General features: G+C 45.2%; 2 protein-coding genes across 2 annotated transcripts; one reads left to right on the top strand and one right to left on the bottom strand.

Moving 5' to 3' along the window:
* The first annotated feature begins 646 nt into the window (after positions 1 to 646).
* On the top strand, positions 647 to 19,407 carry LOC106576152 (mitochondrial 10-formyltetrahydrofolate dehydrogenase). Its single transcript, XM_014153084.3, has 23 exons — positions 647 to 836; positions 2,262 to 2,406; positions 7,312 to 7,546; positions 8,492 to 8,657; positions 8,777 to 8,878; positions 9,332 to 9,421; positions 9,599 to 9,733; positions 9,992 to 10,117; positions 10,282 to 10,373; positions 10,597 to 10,744; positions 11,108 to 11,227; positions 11,392 to 11,519; positions 11,726 to 11,876; positions 13,571 to 13,641; positions 13,801 to 13,906; positions 14,160 to 14,247; positions 14,467 to 14,560; positions 14,651 to 14,750; positions 14,874 to 14,972; positions 15,171 to 15,336; positions 17,388 to 17,493; positions 17,611 to 17,810; positions 18,072 to 19,407. Exons 1-23 carry the CDS (start codon positions 789 to 791, stop codon positions 18,125 to 18,127), a joined length of 2,772 nt encoding a protein of 923 aa, XP_014008559.1. The 5' UTR covers positions 647 to 788; the 3' UTR covers positions 18,128 to 19,407.
* Positions 19,408 to 19,488: 81 nt separating this feature from the next.
* Positions 19,489 to 22,773, bottom strand: cl045 (CL045 protein). Its single transcript, NM_001140903.1, is given in 4 exon segments — positions 19,489 to 20,402; positions 21,866 to 21,999; positions 22,250 to 22,333; positions 22,620 to 22,773. Coding segments are annotated over 4 exon segments (507 nt in total). The 5' UTR covers positions 22,720 to 22,773; the 3' UTR covers positions 19,489 to 20,213.
* Positions 22,774 to 23,378: the final 605 nt, after the last annotated feature.

Raw genomic sequence — 23,378 nt, 5'->3', positions numbered from 1 at the left:
GAACTGCCCTGCACTAGTTTTCCATCAGGGAGTTAAGCAGAGGTCAGAATGTGTTTACACATCGATGGTTTTCCTGAAATGGAAAAGCTGTCCAAACCTGGGCCTGTAGTGAATGGATGAAATTAAATGAATAACTAAACAATCACAGTTACATATGGTCTGATACTGACGTGTGTGTGTGGTTGTATTATTTTGATAAACATTGAAAGAAACTAATACAGATTATTTTGTATAAAATGCACCAACCTAAAATACAACATAATGGCTGCTATTTATATTTGATTACAATGTAATTACAATGTAATAGTAGCCTACTCGTCATAACCCATTCAAGAGAGATGAAGCTAACGGGTTTTTTTTTAAACATGAATCTCAATGTTGCGTCCGCGTCTCCGAGCCGGTTTCGTGGTCTTTTGATAAAAGGACAACTATATTCCACAGGTAGCACGCATAATTCATGTCCAACAGCAATTCTTACTACAACACCAGGATTTTTTTTTTTATCGTTTACCCTTGGTAACAGATAAAAATGTGAAAGACTTGCTGTCAAACGCACCGAAATGTCAAATACATGCGTTGCTCGTTGAAGGAAGTAGTAGGATGCGTGAGCGCGCACGTAGACAGTACCTCGTGCACACGCCGGTTGTCGGGTATAAGCTGACTGGGGCTTGCTCGTGTGGCTGTCATTGCGAGGCAGGTGTGTGTGGCATCAGGAGCTCTCACACGTCCCCAGACCACGTTGGACTAATTCTGTTGTGTTTTAATTTGTGTTAATTAATACAGCCATCATGTTGTGGACAGCGAACCGAATCATTAGGAAATTCTCTACCAGTTCTGTAAGTAACATTGTGTATGTTGCATCCGCTATACCCTCTGTGTCCCCCCTCTGCCTTCCCCTTTGTCACTATGGAGAATCCTGATTGCTTGCCAGCTGATTCACACGATGTTGTCATTGTTGTTCTGGTGCATGAATATCTATCAGGTTCGAATTGAGTCATCTTCATATGTTACAATCAATGAATGACTTGGTCTCAGATCTGTCAATGCCTGGGTGTGCACAGGACAAACTCACAGTAGCCTACAATCTAATCAAAATATGATGCATGCTTGACAGTTCTCTTGTTTGATACCTGATATGCAGCATTATTAAAGTTATTACTATAAAGGCGAATGTATATTATGTACTATGTATTTTAACAACCATACAAAGACAGGCATGTCTTTGTCAATTGCCACGTTATGCACGCTTCTCCATCGCTGCACGATTTATTTCCACTGTACGGTCGGTGGGTAGTTGCATCAGCTGAACCAGAGACCACATACAGCTGAGCAGAGCGGCTTAGCAACACACGATCCAGAAGTCCACATACCCGCAACGAACTGCCTATAATTCGACTGACATGGAAGTTACTGTCAGGATATTAGCAAGGAAAATGGACTGCTACGATATGGTTTTGTAGGTGTTGTGTAAACAACACCGGCCCCTATCAAACTGCTACTGTAGATGGTTTCAATGTAACGCCAGAAATGTATCTCTTATCATGGCCGTTTTAGCCGGATGATAAGTAGTCACTCAGGGCTGGAAAAGTACAGCCTACCATGCCTGTCTGGATGTAAGCCTTCAAGGGAGCTGTTTACATTAGGCTATAACAACTGAATAACACATTGTCTTAACATGTATTATGTTGTTATTACACATGAACCTCTATAGATTTACTTTCTTCCTAGTCTATTTCGGCATAGGAAATTTGAAACTCCATTTTCACATGAACATCCCGACAGACACTGATTGGAGTAGCCATTTGAACTTACTTGAGCATTCATTCTAGTTGGAGGAGGGGGTTGTGCTCTCTGTAGCCAATAGGATTTCAGACCACTCTCTCTCCCAGAGGACCAAGATTTATTGCCCATTGGGCCAGTCTGGCTGCCAGAAACTAAACTAAAACTTGGCAATGGAGAGGGAAAGAGTAGCGTAAATGCTTTTCAACTTTACAAAATGTCTATATATACTCAACACGAGGGATGTTAGAAGTGAAGTTGAATATTGGTCATGGACATGGGTATGGTTCAATTGAAAGTTGGAGTTTGTCTCCATCAGTATTCGGTCATATTGGTTCAAAGCCTGAGGGATATGGGGGAAAACTATGAATTTTGATCTTAAAAACCACCAGTACAGTATAGGCTATTCTTGTTGTGTGTGAGAAATAGTTTTTACCACTCGGGTAACTCACATGCTCTTTCTTCTCTCCTGTTTCCTCCAGAATTATTACCAAAATAAGCTGAGACTGGCTCTGATTGGCCAGAGCCTGTTTGGACAGGAAGTGTACACCAACCTACGGAAGCAGGGCCATAAGGTGGTGGGCGTGTTCACTGTGCCAGATAGGGATGGCAAGGCAGACCCTCTGGGTAAGTATTGACACGCTGGTGATGACTGGAGGGGGAGTCTCTCTCTCTCTCTCTCTCTCTCTCTCTCTCTCTCTCTCTCTCTCTCTCTCTCTCTCTCTCTCTCTCTCATGACTCAGTGAATGAATATTGCAGCAAAGCATTTATGGAAGTGGTATGCTTACATCCTCACCAGAGCATGGCCACCTCTTTACATTGTTACCATCTGCATGGGCTCAGTCATGATCCAGTCTGTCCTCTCCCAGACTCCCACGGTCTAACTGAGTTAGTGGAGTTTGTGTAAATGATTACTCCCAGTCACTTTTCTAAATGAGATGTAATAGCTTCAGTGGTGTTCCTGATGACCTGACTGTCCCTGTCAGCGAGGGAGGTAGATCCGTGTTGACTCTGTAAGGCTCCTGTACCTTTATGCCCAGCGTTAGCCCCGGGACTTAGCCCCGGGACTGTGGGCCCATTGATTTAGTAGGGAGAGGCCCTGAGTCGACCCAGAGGAGCAGCACTGAGGTGAAAAGTCTGCCGCCATCTGTCGCCGCGGCTGGTTTGATATGATGCACATTATTTTACCCAGCAGGCATCAGCTGAGACGGCAAGGGTCCCTGTTCTGTGCTTCTCCCCCTTTCTCTTTCTTCATTCTATCTCTGCATTGCTCTATCCTCTCTCTCAATAGAGAGAATAACTGACTAGATGGGACAATATCCTTTGTTTAACGCCACTGCGTCCTTGCTAGGCAAACAAACAACCACACACAGGGGAGATACGCACCCCTGACTAAACCCTGTTCGTCCCTATTACCCTGATTTAGCCTGATTTAGCCTAACTTCAGTTCAGCCTGACTCTGCTGCAAAAGAGGCTGGTGGGAGAAGCTATAGAAGGACAGGCTCATTGTAATGACTGGAATGGAACGGTATCAAACACATCAAACATATTGAAACCACATGTTTGACTCCGTTCCATTTATTCCATTCCAACCATTACAATGAGCCCATCCTCCTATAGCTACTCCCACCATCCTCCTCTGCTCTGCAGTGAAGTTAAACAGCGGCCCACTGAGTTCTTGGCACAGGATGGAGAGGTTTGTATCGTTTGGCCAGGGAAACAGATCTCTATGTTATTACGATTTTTTGCCATCCCTGTAAAAATAACATTCCCCTATGAGTTCCCATGATCTGGCAGAGGACCAGGGCCTGAATTGCTGGACACAGGTACTGTAAAGGAAACCTTGTTGCACAATATGGTCAAACATTTGAGTAAAACATTGTTTCACATTTGATTTTCCGGTTATTAGTCTGAGGAAAAGTATTTACCAAGCAGATGGTTTGATTGTGGGTATTTTTTGCCTACTGTTTAAGTGTTTACTTGACAATGTAATGATGGTGTAATGTCACATCTATAGACCCATTTCCCGCTTCATGAAAAGTTGCACGCACAGTCATCAGAAACCTCTTTGTTTACCTAGCAGTGGATACGATCCCATGCAACTTCAGCGCGTACAAGTTAACAAACACGGAATCCGATGGTTATGGTCTACAGCATCGCAGATGTCATGATTACCTAGCAAGCTAGCAAGTCAAGGTAAAATATGAACAATAGAGTTAGATAAAGCCAGAAGAATAATGTGCTATAGCCACCAGTCCTGCATGTTTTCATGGTCAACATTCACTCGCTGTTAAGTTTGTCAACGTCCCGACATCAACTTTAGCTATCCTGCTACAGAGCTTTTTGATGTTGGGATGCCCGCGCATCACTCGAATGTAACGTTGGATGGTAAACAGAAAATGTCTCTATTAGCCTAACCGTCTGTGAGTCAAACAGTCTCTAACACATCACTTATTGCCATGACATAAAGCATGGCCTTCCAGTATTATGAGGCTACTACCATGCTTAGCACCCAAATTAGGACAGCTGGCTGGATGAGGCCAACAACTCCATGTGTCCAGGCCTTTACCACACACACACACACACCGACGCACGCACGCACCGTGAGATGGACCGTGTGCCCCCGGGCCAGCCACCTGTCTTGTCCCACCCCTCCCATCAGTGTGTGTGTGTAATTTAATTTGGGTGGAGCAGGTGGGGCCAAAGTGTGGGTTTCATGTGACCCTAACCCCAGTAGGGGAGTGGAGCAGGCTGTGTCCTGGAACTGGGGAAGACCGGAACCCCCACGCACACCAGGGTTGGGGTCAATTCTGAATTTCTGAATTTAATTTAATTTAAACTGTGAATTGAATTTGAATTGGCCACACACCACAGGAAGCAGCATTTGATTTGAATTTAATTCAAAGCAATTCAACTGAGACGTGAAACCTCAATCATTCATATGAGAAGTATTTTATCAACAGGATATGCTACTTATTAATGCAAAGAATTCACATACCATTTCAAATATTAGTTTGATTATAACTCAAAGATGTCAAACAGTATTTTTCATTGTCATGAGATGTTAGATTGTTCCTGTCACGTACTGACCAGCAGAGGGAGTAATTGTATTAGTTTTGGTCAGGACGTGGCAGAGGGTTTGTGTTGTGTATGTTCTAGGGTAGTTTTCTATGTGTAGGTTGGGTGCTGGACTCTCAATTGGAGGCAGGTGTTTCTAGTTGCCTCTGATTGGGAGTCCTATAAATAGGTGTGTGTTTTTGTTTGTCACTTGTGGGTAGTTGTTTGTGAGCACTGCTTTTGTTGAGCCTGCTTCTCTGTTCCTGTCGTTAGTTTGTTTATTGTTTTTCCGTGGTGTTCTCATTATTATAAATAAATATGTTGAGCACGCAACCTGCTGCGCCTTGGTCCCATTCTCTCTTCCACGACAGCTGTGACAGAACTACTCACCACAACAGGATCAAGCAGCGGAGGAAATCTGGCGAGGACCGGGGAACACGGCTGGTAAGGGAGCCCGAGAGGCAGCCCCAATAAAACATTTGGGGGGGGCACAAGGGCAGTTTGGCGGGGCGAGGATGGAGCCCCAGGCCAGCTCCCCGTACCCTTTTTGGGCAGAGACATACTGGACAGGTCCCGTGCTTTGGGGTGATGGGTGCTGTGGCGAGGCCGGGTATTTTCAGGCCGGTACGCGCAGTACCAGTGCCCCGCATGTGCCAGGGGAAAGTGGGCATCCAGTCAGTAGGGGTGATGCCAGCCCTGCGCTCGAGACCGCCACTGCGCCTCGACGGTCCAGTGTTTCCCACTACACGCACTAGCCTTGAGGTGCGTGTCTCCAGGCTGGCACGTCCAGTACCAGCCCCACGCATCAGGCTTCTAGTGCGTCAACCCAGTCCGACTCAGCCTGTTCCCGCTCCCCGCACTAGCTCTGAGGTGGGTGTCTCCAGGCTGGCACGTCCAGTACCAGCCCCACGCATCAGGCTTCTAGTGCGTCAACCCAGTCCGACTCGGCCTGTTCCCACTCCCCGCACTAGCCCTGAGGTGCGTGTGCCCAGACTGGCACATCCTGTACCAGCCCCACGCATCAGGCTTCTAGTGCGTCAGCCCAGCCTCGCCAGTCAGGAGCCGCCAGAGCCGCCCGCCAGTCAGGAGCCGCCCGCCAGTCAGGAGCCGCCAGAGCGGCCCGCCAGCCGGGCGCAGCCATCGCCGCCCGCCAGCCGGGCACAGCCAGGGTCGCCCGCCAGCCGGGCGCAGCCATCGCAGCCAGCCGGGCGCAGCCAGAGACACCCGCCAGCCGGGCGCAGCAAGAATTGCCCGCCAGCCGGGCGAAGTCAGGGTCGCCCACCAGTCCTCCGACGCGGCCAGGGGCGCCACCTAAGTGAGGGTGGAGCGGGGTCCACGTCCCGCACCTGAGCCGCCTCCAATATAGGTGGGTTGGGGAGGGGGGGGAGGGGGGGTGTAGCACAGTGTGTAGCCACCCTCACTTCCCTCCCTGTAGTTTAGGGGGATTTTTCTGTTTGTTTTGGGGGTTTTCTGTGTTTTTCTTTTGAGGTGCATTCAGGGTCTGCATCTTTAGGGGGGGGGGGGGGGGGGTACTGTCACGTCCTGACCAGCAGAGGGAGTAATTGTATTAGTTTTGGTCAGGACGTGGCAGAGGGTTTGTGTTGTGTATGTTCTAGGGTAGTTTTCTATGTATAGGTTGGGTGCTGGACTCTCAATTGGAGGCAGGTGTTTCTAGTTGCCTCTGATTGGGAGTCCTATAAATAGGTGTGTGTTTTTGTTTGTCACTTGTGAGTAGTTGTTTGTGAGCACTGCTTTTGTTGAGCCTGCTTCTCTGTTCCTGTCGTTAGTTTGTTTATTGTTTTTCCGTGGTGTTCTCATTATTATAAATAAATATGTTGAGCACGCAACCCGCTGCGCCTTGGACCCATTCTCTCTTCCACGACAGCTGTGACAGTTCCCTTCCATACTGCAGTGATCTGATATTTAAAAACACTAAGAAAATGATGAATTATTATAGACAACCCACAACATTGTTTTTGAATATATCCAGACCACTAATTATTTTAAATTGTTTTAGGAGAATGTTTCAACCTTATGCTACATGGTAGTGGTAACCGTACATGATATCAAAATAAACATTACTATGGTGACATGTAGAATAAATAATCCAATTTAATAAAATTCTACTTACTTTCATTCAAATTGTATTCAAATTCTGCTTCATGTGGGGGTGTGGCAAATTCAAGAATTTAATTGAAATTAAAGAGCAATTCAGAATCAACCCCAACCCCGACACACACCCAGATCAAACACATAACGGTCACACAGATAAACTGAGATACACACTCACATGTACACTGTACAAAAGGAAAAACTAGTCTAAACTAACAGAGAAAATATAGAGATGTTGTAATGTTCTATCATTCCTGTCTTCCTGACTATCTTTATGATTACCTACCAATTTACAAGATAGATAAAGAATTCAATATTTGTCAAAGTCATCAAATCTCTGTTACTACCCCCACCCCCCACCAGCGGTAGTGGCAGAGAAGGACGGGACGCCGGTCTTTAAGTTCCCGCGGTGGCGCGTCAAAGGGAAGCCCATCCCGGAAGTAGTGGAGGCCTACAAGGCGGTGGGGGCTGAGCTCAACGTCATGCCCTTCTGCTCCCAGTTCATCCCCATGAACGTGATCGACCACCCGGCCCACGGATCCATCATCTACCACCCCTCCATCCTGCCCCTGCACCGCGGGGCCTCCGCCATCAACTGGTGAGGGAGGGAGAGGAGAAAGAAAGGGTTTTAAGATAGTGAGAGGATTAAGGTTTATAGGCGTGTGTGGTGGGGTAGGTGGGTATGGGGGTGTCTGTCTGTCTGTGAAGTGAAGAAACTTGACCACGAAGTTGATAGGTCAAGGGTTAGCCTGTTAAGGGGTGTGTGGGTGAGCCAGGCCTAAACTGACCACCAGAGAAGACAGACAGAATAACAAGTGTGCTTGACTCTTGAAATAGGCCAACACAGGATCACTGCTGTAGACACTATGACCCTTTGGAGACGGTCAAGTGCAGAGGCACATGGTCATTTCAGCTGTTGTCAGTACGTAACCGTGACCAGTGTACAGTCTTTAGTGTGTGTGTGTAGTAGTGAGAGTGGTGCTATCTAACTGGTCTGGTTTGGGGATGAACTGTTTGTAATGTGTTTGGCTGAGTACAGTTTGTCTTATCTTTTTCCTACCCTTATCTATTCTCGGTTCCTGTTATCCGTGTCGGGTGTGTGTGTGCGCGTGTCTATGTACGTCTCTGTGTGTAAACAGCTGTGTGGATTTAGCTAATATTTGACACTGATCTGTGTCTGATGAGCTTCATGATTGACATAAATTCACTGAAAACCTGCACACACACGGTTATATTAACATTATTGCACTTTTCACGAAGCCTACTTTTTTCCAGCTAATAGCTTAATCACCGATCTAGCAGCATTATTAACTAAGTGTTCAAATCCTATTGCTGCTGGAGTATTTTGCTATGTCAATACTGGTCAAAAAAAATGGTCACGGTTTAGTTCCTGGTTTTATGCATGACCCGATTCCATGAGTGACCTGCTCCATATGGTTCCATATATGACCCTGTTTCTGTGTACATCCCAGTTCCTATGTATGACCGTGGTTCTATGCATGACGTGGGTTCTGTGTCTGACCTGGTTCTGTGTCCTCCTCAGGACTCTGATCCAGGGGGATAAGAAGGCTGGGTTCTCCATCTTCTGGGCTGATGATGGTCTGGACACGGGTCCCATCCTGCTCCAGAGAGAGTGTCCTGTGGAACCCAACGACACGGTGGACTCCCTGTACAATCGCTTCCTCTTTCCAGAGGGCATCAAGGCCATGGTAACCATAACAACGCATTATCATCGGATCACAGTCAGGATAAAACGTATCACAGTCCCACTGCTGTAACACGTAACACACTGACATCACTTGGGGGTTGGTGTATTCCTGTGGTGCAGGTGGAGTCAGTGCAGCTGATCGCTGATGGGAAGGCCCCACGTGTCCCCCAGACAGAGGAGGGGGCCAGCTACGAGGGTATCCAGAAGAAGTCCAACTCCAAGGTGAGATACTGAATGTGGGTGTAAAACAGCGTCACCTGGAATGAAGGAAACTAAGTCAAATATCATGTTAGGAAATAACCATTCAAATCATTTCCTGTCCTGTCACTTTTTTGCCCAAATGATTGTGTTTTCTCCGGAAAACTGTTTAGGGCAGTTTGATGTTGCTCAATTTGTAGCCATTTCATTCCACAATACGTCCGTTCATTACTCAGTTTGGAAAAGTCCTGTTTAGCGAGATGGTGCTGTACTAGGGCCAGTAATGGGATGAGGGGTTGTCTAAGGAGGGGTTTGAGGGGGTGGGGAGAGTGGGGAGAGTGTTAACTTACTGGCGAGTGGGTGGGTATTTTTAAGGTCCCTCTTCCGAGTGTTGCATAATGAGCAGCCAACTGTTTGGCCTCCCCCTGATTCCTAGAAAAGGAAGATTTTCCTCTCCATCTTCTTTCTCTCCTCCAGGTCAACCTCGCCCAGCCGGCAGAGGCTATCCACAACTGGATCCGCGGCCACGACAAAGTCCCCGGGGCGTGGACGGTCATTGATGGTCAGGTGCGTTCCCTAAAACACACACTCGCACACACACACAATTACATTTACAGTGTATGTATGAACTGTACGTAGTGCCCAATGTTCTGTATTAGTGTGTGTGTGTGTGTGTGTGTGTGTGTGTGTGTGTGTGTGTCATTGGCAGTATGTCAATCGAACCCGTGTCCTCTCCCTCCTTAGACTGTGACTCTGTACGGGTCGTCCATGCTGGGAGAGTCGGTGCCAGCCGGTCAGGCCCTGGAGATAGAGGGGGCGTCCCAAGCTGGTGTCGTCACCAAGGACGGCCTGGTTCTGTACGGGTCAGATAGCAAAGCGGTGAGTTATGGAAAATGAGATCAATGGGAAATGAACAAGGATTCAGCCAAGTGTCTAATGGCAACCTTGTTGGCTTCATTACCTGTGCTGTAACATGGAGCACTGAATCTAGCAACCTCCGATGGCTTCTAATGTTCATTTTGTGAATGATTTCTCCAGTTTAGTCATTAAGACATAGCTCAGGCCTAACCCTAACTATTTGTTGCCCCTCCTCCTTCTCCCTCTCCTCACCCTCTCCCTCCTCTGGTTCCTCCACAGCTGATGGTGAAGAACCTGCAGTTTGAGGATGGGAAGATGATCTCTGCTGCTAAGTACTTCTCTTCAGGAGACACCGCCAGCGTGGAGCTGACTGATGACGAGAAGAAGATAGCAGAGGAGATACGAGTACGTTTCTCATTGTATCTCTGAAGGCTTCCACATAGCCTTGTGTGATAGTTTGACTCTACTACAACATAATCTGTTACTTAGTATACCGCCATGTTGCACATGCATGATTCAGATAGAAGCTGTTCAATTAGCTCCACTGATTCAGTGTGTTGTCACTCCAGGACATCTGGAAAGGCATTCTGAGCAACGTTGCTTCCATTGAGGAAACCACAGACTTCTTCAAGTCGGGAGCTGCTTCTATGGACGTGGTCAGGTGAGTGTATGCTTTCACTGGCATTGGCCTGGTTTAACCCTTCATTTCCCTCACTTGACCTAGAGTTTTTTTGTTCTATATTTTATTAACAGTGATCAGCTTTTGATCATCAGGGTGACTTTTGTGACCCTAGTTGTCCCCTGAGTGACATAGTCTCCTATGACTGGACATAACCTCACTATGACCCTTCATAAACTCTGCTATATCCCCATCCTCTCCCCAGGCTGGTGGAGGAGATCAAGCAGAAGTGTGCAGGGTTGCAGCTGCAGAATGAGGATGTGTACATGGCCACCACCTTCCAGGACTTCATCCAGATGTTTGTGAGAAGGCTGAGGGGAGAGGACCAGGAGGAGGAGATGGTCATCGACTATGTGAGTCAGACAAACAACTGTCATACAGTAGCCTGGTCGCAGATCAGTTTGTGCTGTCTTGCCAACTCCTATGGTCAGTTGTGCAACAATGATCATAGGAGTTGGCAAGGCACCACAATTAATGAACATAGGAGTTGGCAATACAGTACAAACTGATCTGGGACCAGGCTAGTCATACAGAGCACAGATGGTGTTATTATTGATGATGATGAGAAACATACTGTTTCCCACTCACTTTCCACTTGGATTTTCAAGTGTTTATATCGCACATATACACATATACACATGTTTATGAGACACAGTTGGATCTGTAATTTGTCTTTGACGTGTAATGTTATGCCACTATCACGGTTTGGTTCCCAGGCAACTAAAGACGTCAACAACATGACGGTGAAGATGCCTTGGCAGTGTTTCATCAATGGCAAGTTTGAGGACGCAGAGAACGGCAAGACCGCCAATACCGTCAACCCTGCCGATGGCTCTGTGAGTTGTAATGCTAGACAGATACACCTGAACACACACACACACACATACTCACTAATACTCATCTATCTGACTTCGATATACACTCTCACATACACACTGATATACATACTTGTGGACATTATTGTATTGGTACTTCATTAAATGTGAACCCTTTTCCCTAGGTGATCTGTAAGGTAGCCTATGCGTCAGTGGGAGATGTGGACCGGGCGGTAGCAGCAGCCAAAGAGGCCTTTCAGGTTGGCCCCTGGGGCAGGATGAACCCTAGAGATCGTGGCACCCTACTGTATAAGTGAGCACCAAGCCTATAGCGCCTCCTAGAGGCCTGGTGGAGATCTGCCTCGACTCATTATGGAGTATAGTTACTATCAGGGAACTTGTTTATATAGTGCAGATTTATATCCATTTATACAACAATAATATATTTTGAGGACAAAGACTGCCAGTGGACCCATGAACCTACCTCCATCTCTCTTGTTGACCTCCCCTCCCTACCAGGCTGGCTGACCTTATGGAGGAGCACCAGGAGGAGTTGGCCACCATAGAGTCCATAGACTCTGGAGCTGTCTACACCCTGGCTCTGAAGACCCACGTAGGCATGTCCATCCAGACCTTCCGCTACTTTGCCGGCTGGTGCGACAAGATCCAGGTACAGTTTCACCTGCACAGACCAGATATGTGAAATAATCTCAGCAAAAAAAGAAACGTCCTTTTTCAGGACCCTGTCTTTCAGAGATAATTCGTAAAAATCCAAATAACTTCACAGATCTTCATTGTAAAGGACTTAAACACTGTGTCCCATGCTTGTTCAATGAACCATAAACAATTAATGAACATGCACCTGTGGAACGGTCGTTAAGAAACTAACAGCTTACAGACGGTAGGCATTTAAGGTCACAGTTATGAAAACTTAGGACACTAAAGAGGCCTTTCTACTGACTCTGAAAAACACCTAAAGAAAGATGCCCAGGGTCCCTGCTCATCTGTGTGAACATGCCTTAGGCATGCTGCAAGGAGGCATGAGGACTGCAGAAGTGGCCAGGGCAATAAATTGTAATGTCCATACTGTGAGACACCTAAGACAGCGCTACAGGGAGACAGGATGGACAGGTGATCATCCTCGCAGTGGCAGACCACGTGTAACAACACCTGCACAGGATCGGTACATCTGAACATCACACCTGCGGGACAGGTACAGGATGGCAACAACAACTGCCCGAGTTACACCAGGAACGTACAATCCCTCCATCAGTGCTCCGACTGTCCGCAATAGGCTGAGAGAGGCTGGACGAAGGGCTTGTAGGCCTGTTGTAAGGCGGGTCCTCATCAGACATCACCGGCAACAACGTCGCCTTTGGGCACAAACACACCGTCGCTGGACCAGACAGGACTGGCAAAAAGTGCTCTTCACTGACAAGTTGCGGTTTTGTCTCACCAGGGGTGATGGTCGGATTCGCGTTTATCGTCGAAGGAATGAGCGTTGCACCAAGGCCTGTACTATGGAGCGGGATCGATTTGGAGGTGGAGGGTCCGTCACGGTCTGGGGTCGGTGTGTCACAGCATCATTGGACTGAGCTTGTTGTCATTGCAGGCAATCTCAATGCTGTGCGTTACAGGGAAGACATCCTCCTCCCTCATGTGGTACCCTCCCTGCAGGCTCATCCTGACATGACCCTCCAGCATGACAATGCCACCAGCCATACTGCTCGTTCTGTTCGTGATTTCCTGCAAGACAGGAATGTCAGTGTTCTGCCATGGCCAGCAAAGAGCCCGGATCTCAATCCCATTGAGCACGTCTGGGACCTGTTGGATCGGAGGGCCAGTGCTAGGGCCATTCCCCCCTAGAAATGTCCGGGAACTTGCAGGTGCCTTGGTGGAAAAGTGGGGTAACATCTCACAGCAAGAACTGGTAAATCTGGTGCAGTCCATGAGGAGGAGATGCACTGCAGTACTTAATGCAGCTGGTGGCCACACCAGATACTGACTGTTACTTTTGATTTTGACCCCCCTTTGTTCAGGGACACATTATAACATTTCTGTTAGTCACATGTCTGTGGAACTTGTTCAGTTTATGTCTCAGTTGTTGAATCTTATGTTCATACAAATATTTACAAATGTTAAGTTTGCTGAAAATAAACGCAGTTGACAGTGAGAGGACATTTATTTTTTTGTTTGGAGGGTCTTATAAAGATGTTTGGAGGGTTTTGTATGATGAAACTGGCTCCACTTATTTTTCATTCACATTTCCGTTTGCCAAATCCTGACCTAGTTATCTAGATCTTTTTCAGTGATCTAGTAGTCTATGCATATCTTATCATATCTATTATATCATGTCTGCTACAGGGCAAGACGATACCCATCAACCAGGCCAGGCCCAATCGCAATCTGACCTTCACCAAGAAGGAACCTCTGGGGTAAGGGGTCAGAGTTCACATACAACTCTACCAGGAAATATCAATATGGATTTAGATATGAACATGATTCATGAGTAGTGGTTTTAGTTTGAGCATTGGTTGTTTGGCTGACCTGAGGCACCCACTCATGGTGAGTGTTGTGTGTTTCCTGGGTGCCAGTGTGTGTGCCATCGTCATTCCCTGGAACTACCCACTCATGATGCTGGCATGGAAGAGTGCCGCTTGCCTCGCTGCTGGAAACACACTTGTTCTGAAACCTGCACAGGTGAGAACACATACACCTGCATATGTTACAACAGATTCAGTCATAGATGTTATACCTTTATACCAGCAGGTGAACAACTTATGTTACACGGCAGTCACACAACTCTACCTAACGTAACCCTTCTCTGCAGGCCTACGTGTTAAAATAGCATCTCTAGCACTGCACATTGCTGAACATTTGATTCACTTGAAGAGTTTCCCCGTGTCCACATCAAGGAACGTGTTTCACTCACTTTCTGCTCTCGTCCAAAAAGGTTACTCCTCTGTCAGCCCTGAAGTTTGCTGAGCTGACTGTGAAGGCTGGCATTCCCAAGGGAGTCATCAACATCGTACCTGGCTCAGGTAACAGGACACAAGGGAGCAAGCGCTTGTGGGAAGGGAGAGGTCCTCCAGGAGATATGTGGGTGACTTATTAGATAAGGTTTTTGATTCTAAACTTTATTTTTCTGTTTCTCTCACTCCATCTACCACCCTCTCCCCCCATCTCTACTACCCTTTCTCCCCCTGCCGCCCTGTCACCCCTTTCTCTCTCTCTACCTCCCTATCCCCCATCTCTAATAGGTGGGATGGTGGGACAGCGCTTGTCTGACCACCCGGACATCCGTAAACTGGGCTTCACAGGCTCCACCCCTATCGGCAAACAGATCATGAAAAGGTACAGTAGGGGGCTGGGACCCCACTTATTCCTGATTGGCTGATATTGAGCTACTTCCTGCTCATGCTCATGTGTCATTTCCTGTTGCAGCTGTGCGCTGAGTAACCTGAAGAAGGTTTCTCTGGAGCTAGGAGGGAAGTCTCCACTCATCATCTTCAGCGACTGTGACATGGACAAGGCTGTGCGCATGGTGAGAGAGGGAGGGAAAGAAGGAAAAGAGGAGAGAGACTTCATACCTGTGTCTTCGAATTTCTTCATCTGACCTGCTCTTATTTTCATCATATTCCCTTCCCCTCCATCTCCCTTTCTGCAGGGTATGAGTTCTGTGTTCTTCAACAAAGGAGAGAACTGCATCGCTGCTGGACGCCTGTTCGTGGAGGAGTCCATACATGACGAGTACATCAGGAGAGTGGTGAGCATCCTGAACCCTCCCACAACAGTCCAAAACACACAATACACTTTTCCTCTTCCTCCCCTTCCTCCGTTTCCTCCACCCCACAACAACTGAGTCTCCGTGTGGCATAGCTCAAGGGTCTCTCAAGATCCCTTTCCTCGTCATAGCCTTTGCATTCCTTCTCTTCCTCCGTCTCCCCTCCTCTTCCCCCATCAGGTGGAGGAGATAAAGAAAATGAAGGTGGGTGATCCTCTGCACCGCTCCACGGACCACGGGCCCCAGAACCACAAGGCCCACATGGACAAGCTGGTGGAGTACTGTGAGGTGGGCATGAAGGAGGGTGCCACGCTGGTGTACGGGGGCAAGCAGGTGGACAGGCCAGGTAAACACTTTTGAAGCAATGTCTTTTCAATACTATAGTATCTTAGTATCACAGTATGCACTCATACCAAAGTAGCTATAGTAGAATAACCTGTGTTAAAATCAAATCAAGTTGTTTAAGTTGCATACACATACAATATTTAGCAGATGTTATTGCAGGTGCGAAATGCTTGTCTTCCTAGCTCCAACAGTGCAGTAATATCTAACAATAAACACAAATCTATAAATACGGAGGTTTACATACACTTAGGTTGGAGTCATTAAAACTCATTTTTCAACGACTCCACACATTTCTTGTTAACAAACTATAGTTTTGGCAAGTCAGTTAGGACATCTACTTTGTGCATGACACAAGTAATTTTTCCAACAATTGTTTACAGACAGATTATTTCACTTATAATTCACTGTATCACAATTCCAGTGGGTCAGAAGTTTACATACACTAAGTTGACTGTGCCTTTAAACAGCTTGGAAAATTCCAGAAAATGATGTCATGGCTTTAGAAGCTTCTGATAGGCTAATTGACATCATTTGAGTCAATTGGAGGTGTACCTGTGGATGTATTTCAAGGCCTACCTTCAAACTCAGTGCCTCTTTGCTTGACATCATGGGAAAATCAAAAGAAATCAGCCAAGACGTCAGAAAAAAATGGTATACCTCCACAAGTCTGGTTCATCCTTGGGAGCAATTTCCAAATGCCTGAAGGTACCACATTCATCTGTACAAACAATAGTATGCAAGTATAAACACCATGGGACCGCTCAGCCATCATACCGCTCAGGAAGGAGACGCGTTCTGTCTCCTAGAGATGAACGTACTTTGGTGCGAAAAGTGCAAATCAATCCCAGAACTACAGCAAAGGACCTTGTGAAGATGCTGAAGGTATCTATATCCACAGTAAAGCGAGTCCTATATCGACATAACCTGAAAGGCCGCTCAGCAAGGAAGAAGCCACTGCTCCAAAACCGCCATAAAAAAGCCAGACTACGGTTTGCAACTGCACATGGGGACAAAGATCGTACTTTTTGGAGAAATGTCCTCTGGTATGATGAAACAAAAATAGAACTGTTTGGCCATAATGACCATTGTTATGTTTGGAGGAAAAAGGTGGAGGCTTGCAAGCCGAAAAACACCATCCCAACCGCGAAGCACGGGGGAGGCAGCATCATGTTGTGGGGGTGCTTTGCTGCAGGAGGGATTGGTGCACTTCACAAAATATATGGCATCATGAATATGGAAAATTATGTGGAAATGTTGAAGAAACATCTCAAGACATCAGTCAGGAAGTTAAAGCTTGGTCGCAAATGGGTCTTCCAAAAGGACAATGACCCCAAGCATACTTCCAAAGTTGTGGCAAAATGGCTTAAGGACAACAAAGTCAAGGTATTGGTGTGGCCATCACAAAGCCCTGACCTCAATCCTATAGAAAATTTGATGGCAGAACAGAAAAAGCGTGTGCAAGCAAGGAGGCCTACAAACCTGACTCAGTTACACCAGTTCTGTCAGGAGGAATGGCCCAAATTCATCCAACTTATTGTGGAAGGCTACCCAAAACGTTTGACCCAAGTTAAACAATTTAAAGGCAATGCTACCAAATACTAATTGAGTGTATGTAAACTTTTGACCCATTGGGAATGTGATGAAAGAAATAAAAGCTGACATAAATCATTCTCTCTACTATTATTCTGACATTTCACATTCTTAAAATAAAGTGGTGATCCTAACTGACCTAAGACAGGGAATCTTTACTAGGATTAAATGTCAGGAATTGTGAAAAACTGAGTTTAAATGTATTTGGCTAAGGTGTATGTAAACTTCCGACTTCAACTGTATATGATGGGATGTATAGACATTGTGGACAGTATGTGGATATAATATGTAGTATATATGTAGGATAAAATAGTATATGTACCACAATAGCTGAATAGTTAGTAACATAAGACTGGTTAATGAATACTGACAGTACAACACAATTGGAGGCCACTGTAATGCAATGTTTCAGCCCACCACCATCATCATCGCTAACTACACTGTGATGTGGTTTCCCTCCAGGGTTCTTCATGGAGCCCACACTGTTCACAGACGTTGAGGATCACATGTTCATCGCCAAAGAGGAGTCCTTTGGTCCCATCATGGTGGTGTCCAAGTTCAAAGACGGGTACGTCTCCTCGGTCTTTAGAGAGACAACCTTTCTTCATCACAGACCCAAGTAATAGAGCTCTTTGTGGTTCCGAACCCTGACCAATGTCTTTTTTTCTCCCCTTCTGACCTTCAGTGACATAGATGGTGTGCTAAACAGAGCCAACGACACCGAGTTCGGCCTGGCGTCCGGCGTGTTCACGCGTGACATCAACAAGGCCATGTACGTGAGTGAGAGGCTGGACGCCGGGACTGTGTTCGTCAATACTTACAACAAGACCGACGTGGCCTCGCCGTTCGGCGGTTTCAAACAGTCCGGCTTCGGCAAAGACCTTGGTGAGTCTGGGGTTAATCATGTAATCATTTAGGCAAGGGGTTTCATGTTGAACACTCATATTGGAATGTGGATCATATCATATACTGATTTTTGTTGGTGGTCTGTCATAAATAGATTTCCATTTATTTTCCATTACCTACCTTTCTTTTTCTTGAAACATAGTCCATAGTTCAAAGAACAAGGAGCTTTGAATAGCCTTGTGAGCCCAACATGCTTGATTTGAGTTTGACCGCTTAACTGTGCTTCTGTTCCGTCGGCAGGAGAGGATGCTCTTAACGAATACCTCAGGACCAAAGCAGTGACTGTGGAGTACTAAGGCAGCCCCTCCCTCCTAATAAACTTTAACAACGACTGATCAATCAATCCACCTGATCACGACTCTCCAGTCAGTCTCAATCAGGAGTCCAGCTGGCTTTGCTAACAGCAGGTGTGTGAGAGAGGAGACCTTTGATGTGCAGCCTACCCTCTGCACGACCTCGTCTCAAGGTGCCTACAGTTTTGAGCATTATGTTCGGGAACTTGCATTATGGACACATCATGGACACAGGCGGTTTGCCCCACAGTTACAAAAGGGAAAACGCACATATCAAACGCAGAGGTGGATTTCAGTATTCTAGAGCCAAGGTGGATTTGACTGGATCAACCCCCCTTTACTTTAAGTTTTCGCTTCCTCCACTCATCATGAAAGAACGTTTTGCTTTTCAAAAGCAGAGAGCGCTCCAGGCAATCGCCTCCTGCTCTGTCACAGTCACACATTTTACGCGACATTTCATTTTAGCTCAAGCATGCAGGTTCAGATTTGTATGTCATTTCTGCACAGCAATGTTAGGTGCCACACTTCTACTGAAGATATCCACAAGTCCTTTAGTTAAATTGTAATTTGTAAATATTTTATAACAAAAGAAAAACACTGAATAATTGGATATATTTTTGACATTGTATTTCTGTCAGAAAAGGAGCAACACTAGATAATGCATTCTTAAAGCACACCAACCTACCTGCCCGTTTTGGTGAAAAACTGAAAGATGGGGCTGGAGAAATCTAACTACTCTCAAATTCATAGAGTTATGGATGCAAGGACTGACCATCCATGACATCAACATTATAGTTTTAACCATGTTGAAACTATATAGTTTACTTTGTTTGCAATAAAAAAAAGTAAAACAAACTTATATTTGGGTTTAGACAGATGAACTAAGCTTATTAAGCATTTCTAAGGTATATTCAAGAATCAATGGGTACATATCAATGTGTAAGTCCAACAGTAAATGAACAAACTGCAGATTGCCCCTTTAAGTTTAGTAAATAATATATACATTTAAACAAGGTATTAAATAAACGACCTTAGAAAGACTATTGTTGATATACGAATACAACGGCTAACACTAAGAACCTATACGTTCAAGATGATCATATTTTCATTGTATGTGCCATTTTAATGAGCATTTTGAAAACTGCAGGGAAATCTGGTCTCTATGGAGATGTGGGAGACTTCTCCCCCAAACCTTGTGCAAAAACCAGCCCCGATACATACAGTATTGTTTTTCTTCCAACATAAATGTTGTACAATGGTGAATAAACTCCTCCCTGATTTCTTTCCGTTGTCATGGTCTATACTTCCATTTTTCCTTTTACCCATGAGCGTTTTGGTGTATGCTGTGTCATTCACATCAATCTAGGATTTCATAACATTTTATTATAAAATACAGTATACAGTTTTGGTACTTTTTGTTTCAGGAAAATAAATTCTGGGAAAAACTTCATAGCTCACAAACCTTGTGACCAACCATAACATAATGCCGATTCATAACACAAAGCAGACAGATATAATAAAACATTTGGTATTGAAGATGAGAAATTCAGTCAAACAGTTCTACTTAAAATGTACACAAACAATATGATCTATTGAAAATGGATTGAATACAGATAGGCAAAATGTCTTCTTTCTCTACCATCTATATACCATCAAGCCACTATGAACTTTAACCTTACAAGTATCCTAGGGTCATCAGATAAACAGGAAATTATGTAAGGCATATTCTTACTTCACATTCTTGAGAATGCACTCAGTGTTTAGTCCCCATCTCATTATGGCTCAAATACCACTGAAACGCTTGTTGACATGATATTTGGCCCTTATAGTACAGACACCCCCCTATGCAGACACCCATGTCCCCTTTATCCCTCAGCTGCAGGTCTCCATCCACTGAAACACAATCCATTATCCCTCCAGGACCATGTCCTCACTGACCCACAGTCAGTTGTTATTCTTTCACTCAATGGTTATGAAAAAGGCTTGGAGAAGGAGAACTGATCCCACGTCAGTTGATTAGTATTACCAACGCATGTCAATATTCTACACTGCAACTGTCCCAGTAGTCTCTTTAGAGGCCTATGACAGCCTAATCCTCTTGTTTCTCCAGGACTTGGATATTAACCTTCTTTTTCTGCCTCTGGCTGTTGCCAGGCAGTTTGAGGTTCTCCTCTGTGAGCTCGATCTCCTCCTCAGAGTCTGAGTTGGCGTCATTGTCCTGTGAAGACTCTCTGTCCGAGTCGCTGTCTGAACTACTGAGCTCCACCAGCGACACATCCTGATAGAGAGACAAGGGAATCAATGTCATCATCAACGACATAACACCATTTTTATCCGATCAACATAATGAGCTCATTTGAATGCCAGGCCGAAAGTCGGACCCTGATGTGGTTCAGTGCAACATGGCAGTGTTCCCACAGTTTCTATAAGTTTCCTTATTATGTCAAAATAAACATCACACACAAACTGAAAATATATGCGTACATTGTACAATCAATTGGTGAGAGACTCAAATATCACATTAATTTGTACATATCCACTGTATACATTAACTGCAGCAAAGTTGGTTCCTGTTTCAGTCACGTCTTTGGTCACGTTCACGTGGGTCAAACAAAAACAGCCTAATGATTGGTTGACAATAGAGCCTCCCACAATGCAGGCGATGCTGCAGGATGAAGTTGAAGAGCAACTGCAGAAACTTGCAGTCAAAACTTAATGACCTTTGATCACATGATTTTTGTAAAGTTCATGCAGTCGACATGTTGCACAAGTCGGACAATTTTTATCCTGATAATGCAACACACTTTGAAAGGCGGTGACCAACGATGGTCCCCGACTTCACAAATGTGATCAGCGTGAACGCGCCCAATGTCTCACTTGCAGGACAGAGTCAGCTATGTGCAAAGTAAACAGCAGAATCTGGCAGACTTCTGCAAAAACCATGAGTGCGAAGCACAAGGCCAAACTTCACGGTTGTTGCCCCGGGAGCTATAATGTTGCAGCAGAATTACAAAAAACCCAGCCGTGCACAAGCACATTGTCTTGTTGCACACTCATCTGTTTTCAACTCTCTAGAGACAGCAGGAGTGGTAAAGATACTATGAAAAGCCAACTGACATTTACTGCTGAGGTGCTGACCTGTTGCACCCTCGACATCCACTGTGATTATTATTTTTTGACCCTGCTGGTCATCTATGAACATTTGAACATCTTGGCCATGTTCTGTTATAATCTCCACCCGGCACAGCCAGAAGAGGACTGGCCACCCCTCATAGCCTGGTCCCTCTCTAGGTTTCTTCCTAGGTTCTGGCCTTTTTCCTAGCCACCGTGCTTCTACACCTGCATTGCTTGCTGTTTGGGGTTTTAGGCTGGGTTTCTGTACAGCACTTTGAGATATCAGCTGATGTAAGAAGGGCTATATAAATACATTTGATTTGATTTTTGATTAGTACCTGCAGTTCAACCTGTTGATTGTGGCAATGTCATATTGTAGAGTCTCAGTTGAATTGAGGTGACGAAAACTAATTGAGCTGATGAAAACTAGAAGAGCCCTTTTTCTGCTCAGTTGTTCCACAATATGTAGCCTGAACAGCCGCTAGTGGTCGCCGTTTACCTCTTTTGGAGTGGGACCTTCAAAAGACAGACCACTAGCTGCTGTTCGGGCTACACAATAAGATAGGTCTGCTCGTATGTGTTCCGACGTCACACTTCCCCTCGCTAGATAAAGACAGCCACACTCACCATCTCTATGACCTTTCCAGACTCCTCCACCCTCTCTATGTCATAGTGGCCCTCAGGTGCCTGCTCAATCTGCAACTTGAGCTTCTCATTGGCCTGGGCCATCTGGGGCAGGAAGTTCTGCAGTCTGTCCAGAACTGAAACACAACACACAGTTGTATGTATGTATGTATGTATGTATGTATGTATGTATGTATGTATGTATGTAACTACACATGTAGCAATCTGCTGAATATATTTAGCAAGCAATGATCATATTAAGATGGGCTAGAATCTCCATAGAGGCAGTGACCAGAAACGGAATAACAGCGCATCCTGGCGGAGATGTGGCCATTTGTAGATTCCAGCCAATCTACAAACAAAACGCCAGAAATGTTTTTAACTCACCACTACTTCTTTGGACCCTCTCGGTCTGCAAAGAACTGCCAGCCTTGGGCCCCTTCGACTTGAGGAGAAGCTTGTCATGAAGACCTATGTACAAGGACACCGAAATGTTACATCTGACCACACTAATGTGTTCATGCTAACAGTGGAGGCTGCTGAGGGGAGGTCGGCTCATAATAATGGTCAGAATGGAGTGAATGCTATCAAACACATGGTTTTTCCATTCCAAACATTATTATGATCCATCCTCCCCTCAGCAGCCTCCACTGGAACATAATGTTGTTAAGAGTTTGTGCATGTAGCTAGGATAGCTAACAGGCTAAACAACTCAGTTAAATCAGTTGATAAAGCAGTTTCGGAAAAAGGATCAAACCTCCTCCGTTGCCACAAGCGAGCAAGTCTTGTGAGCTTGTTTTCTTGTTGTTCAAATGTAATTCCATTTTCGTCGTTGTATGATACTTTTGCTTCAACATGTGTGCTGCCGCTGTTTTGTGCTTGCTTCCGCAACGTGAGAGTCTACTTCCGGTGTCATGAACGCCGACGACGTTTCAAAATAAAAGTCCCTGACTTTCGTACCAGGTTAGGAGAATTAACGTAGCAGGAATATGGGGATTTTTTTTTAAAAAACACACGTTTTATTGTCACACACACACGGGATAGGTGCAGTGAAATGTGTTGTTTTTAAACAGCGTCAACCATAGTAGTATGGTGTCCAAGGGCACAGCGACAGATTGTTCACATTGTCGGCTCAGCTATTCATGGGTTTGGATTAGGGTTAGGTTTAGCTAAAATGCACAAAAAAATAAACGTTTGACATTAATTTGACATTTTTTTTAAATTAAATTCCCTCAGATTACATAGTAACAGAAAAAGTGTATGTACTTTAGAATAATATTATAATGTAATATTTGACGTCTGAAGTAATGTGGTCTGTAATCTTTTTATTTTATTTATTAAGATGTACGGTGGTTTTTGTATGTGTTCTTGCCCGACTTTTATAGTTTGTCTATTTTTTGTCAATAAAATAGTATTTAAAAAAATTAAAATAAAGATAGTTTCGTTTAAAAATATTTGTCCGTGTTCTAATTTCATGGTCAGGATCATGACATTGATAGTAAAAGGAAATTATTTA

Source organism: Salmo salar, chromosome 17 (assembly GCF_965601325.2).
Source record: "Salmo salar chromosome 17, fSalSal1, whole genome shotgun sequence".
NCBI lineage: Eukaryota > Metazoa > Chordata > Actinopteri > Salmoniformes > Salmonidae > Salmo > Salmo salar.
This window is presented reverse-complemented; position numbering and strand designations above follow the sequence as displayed.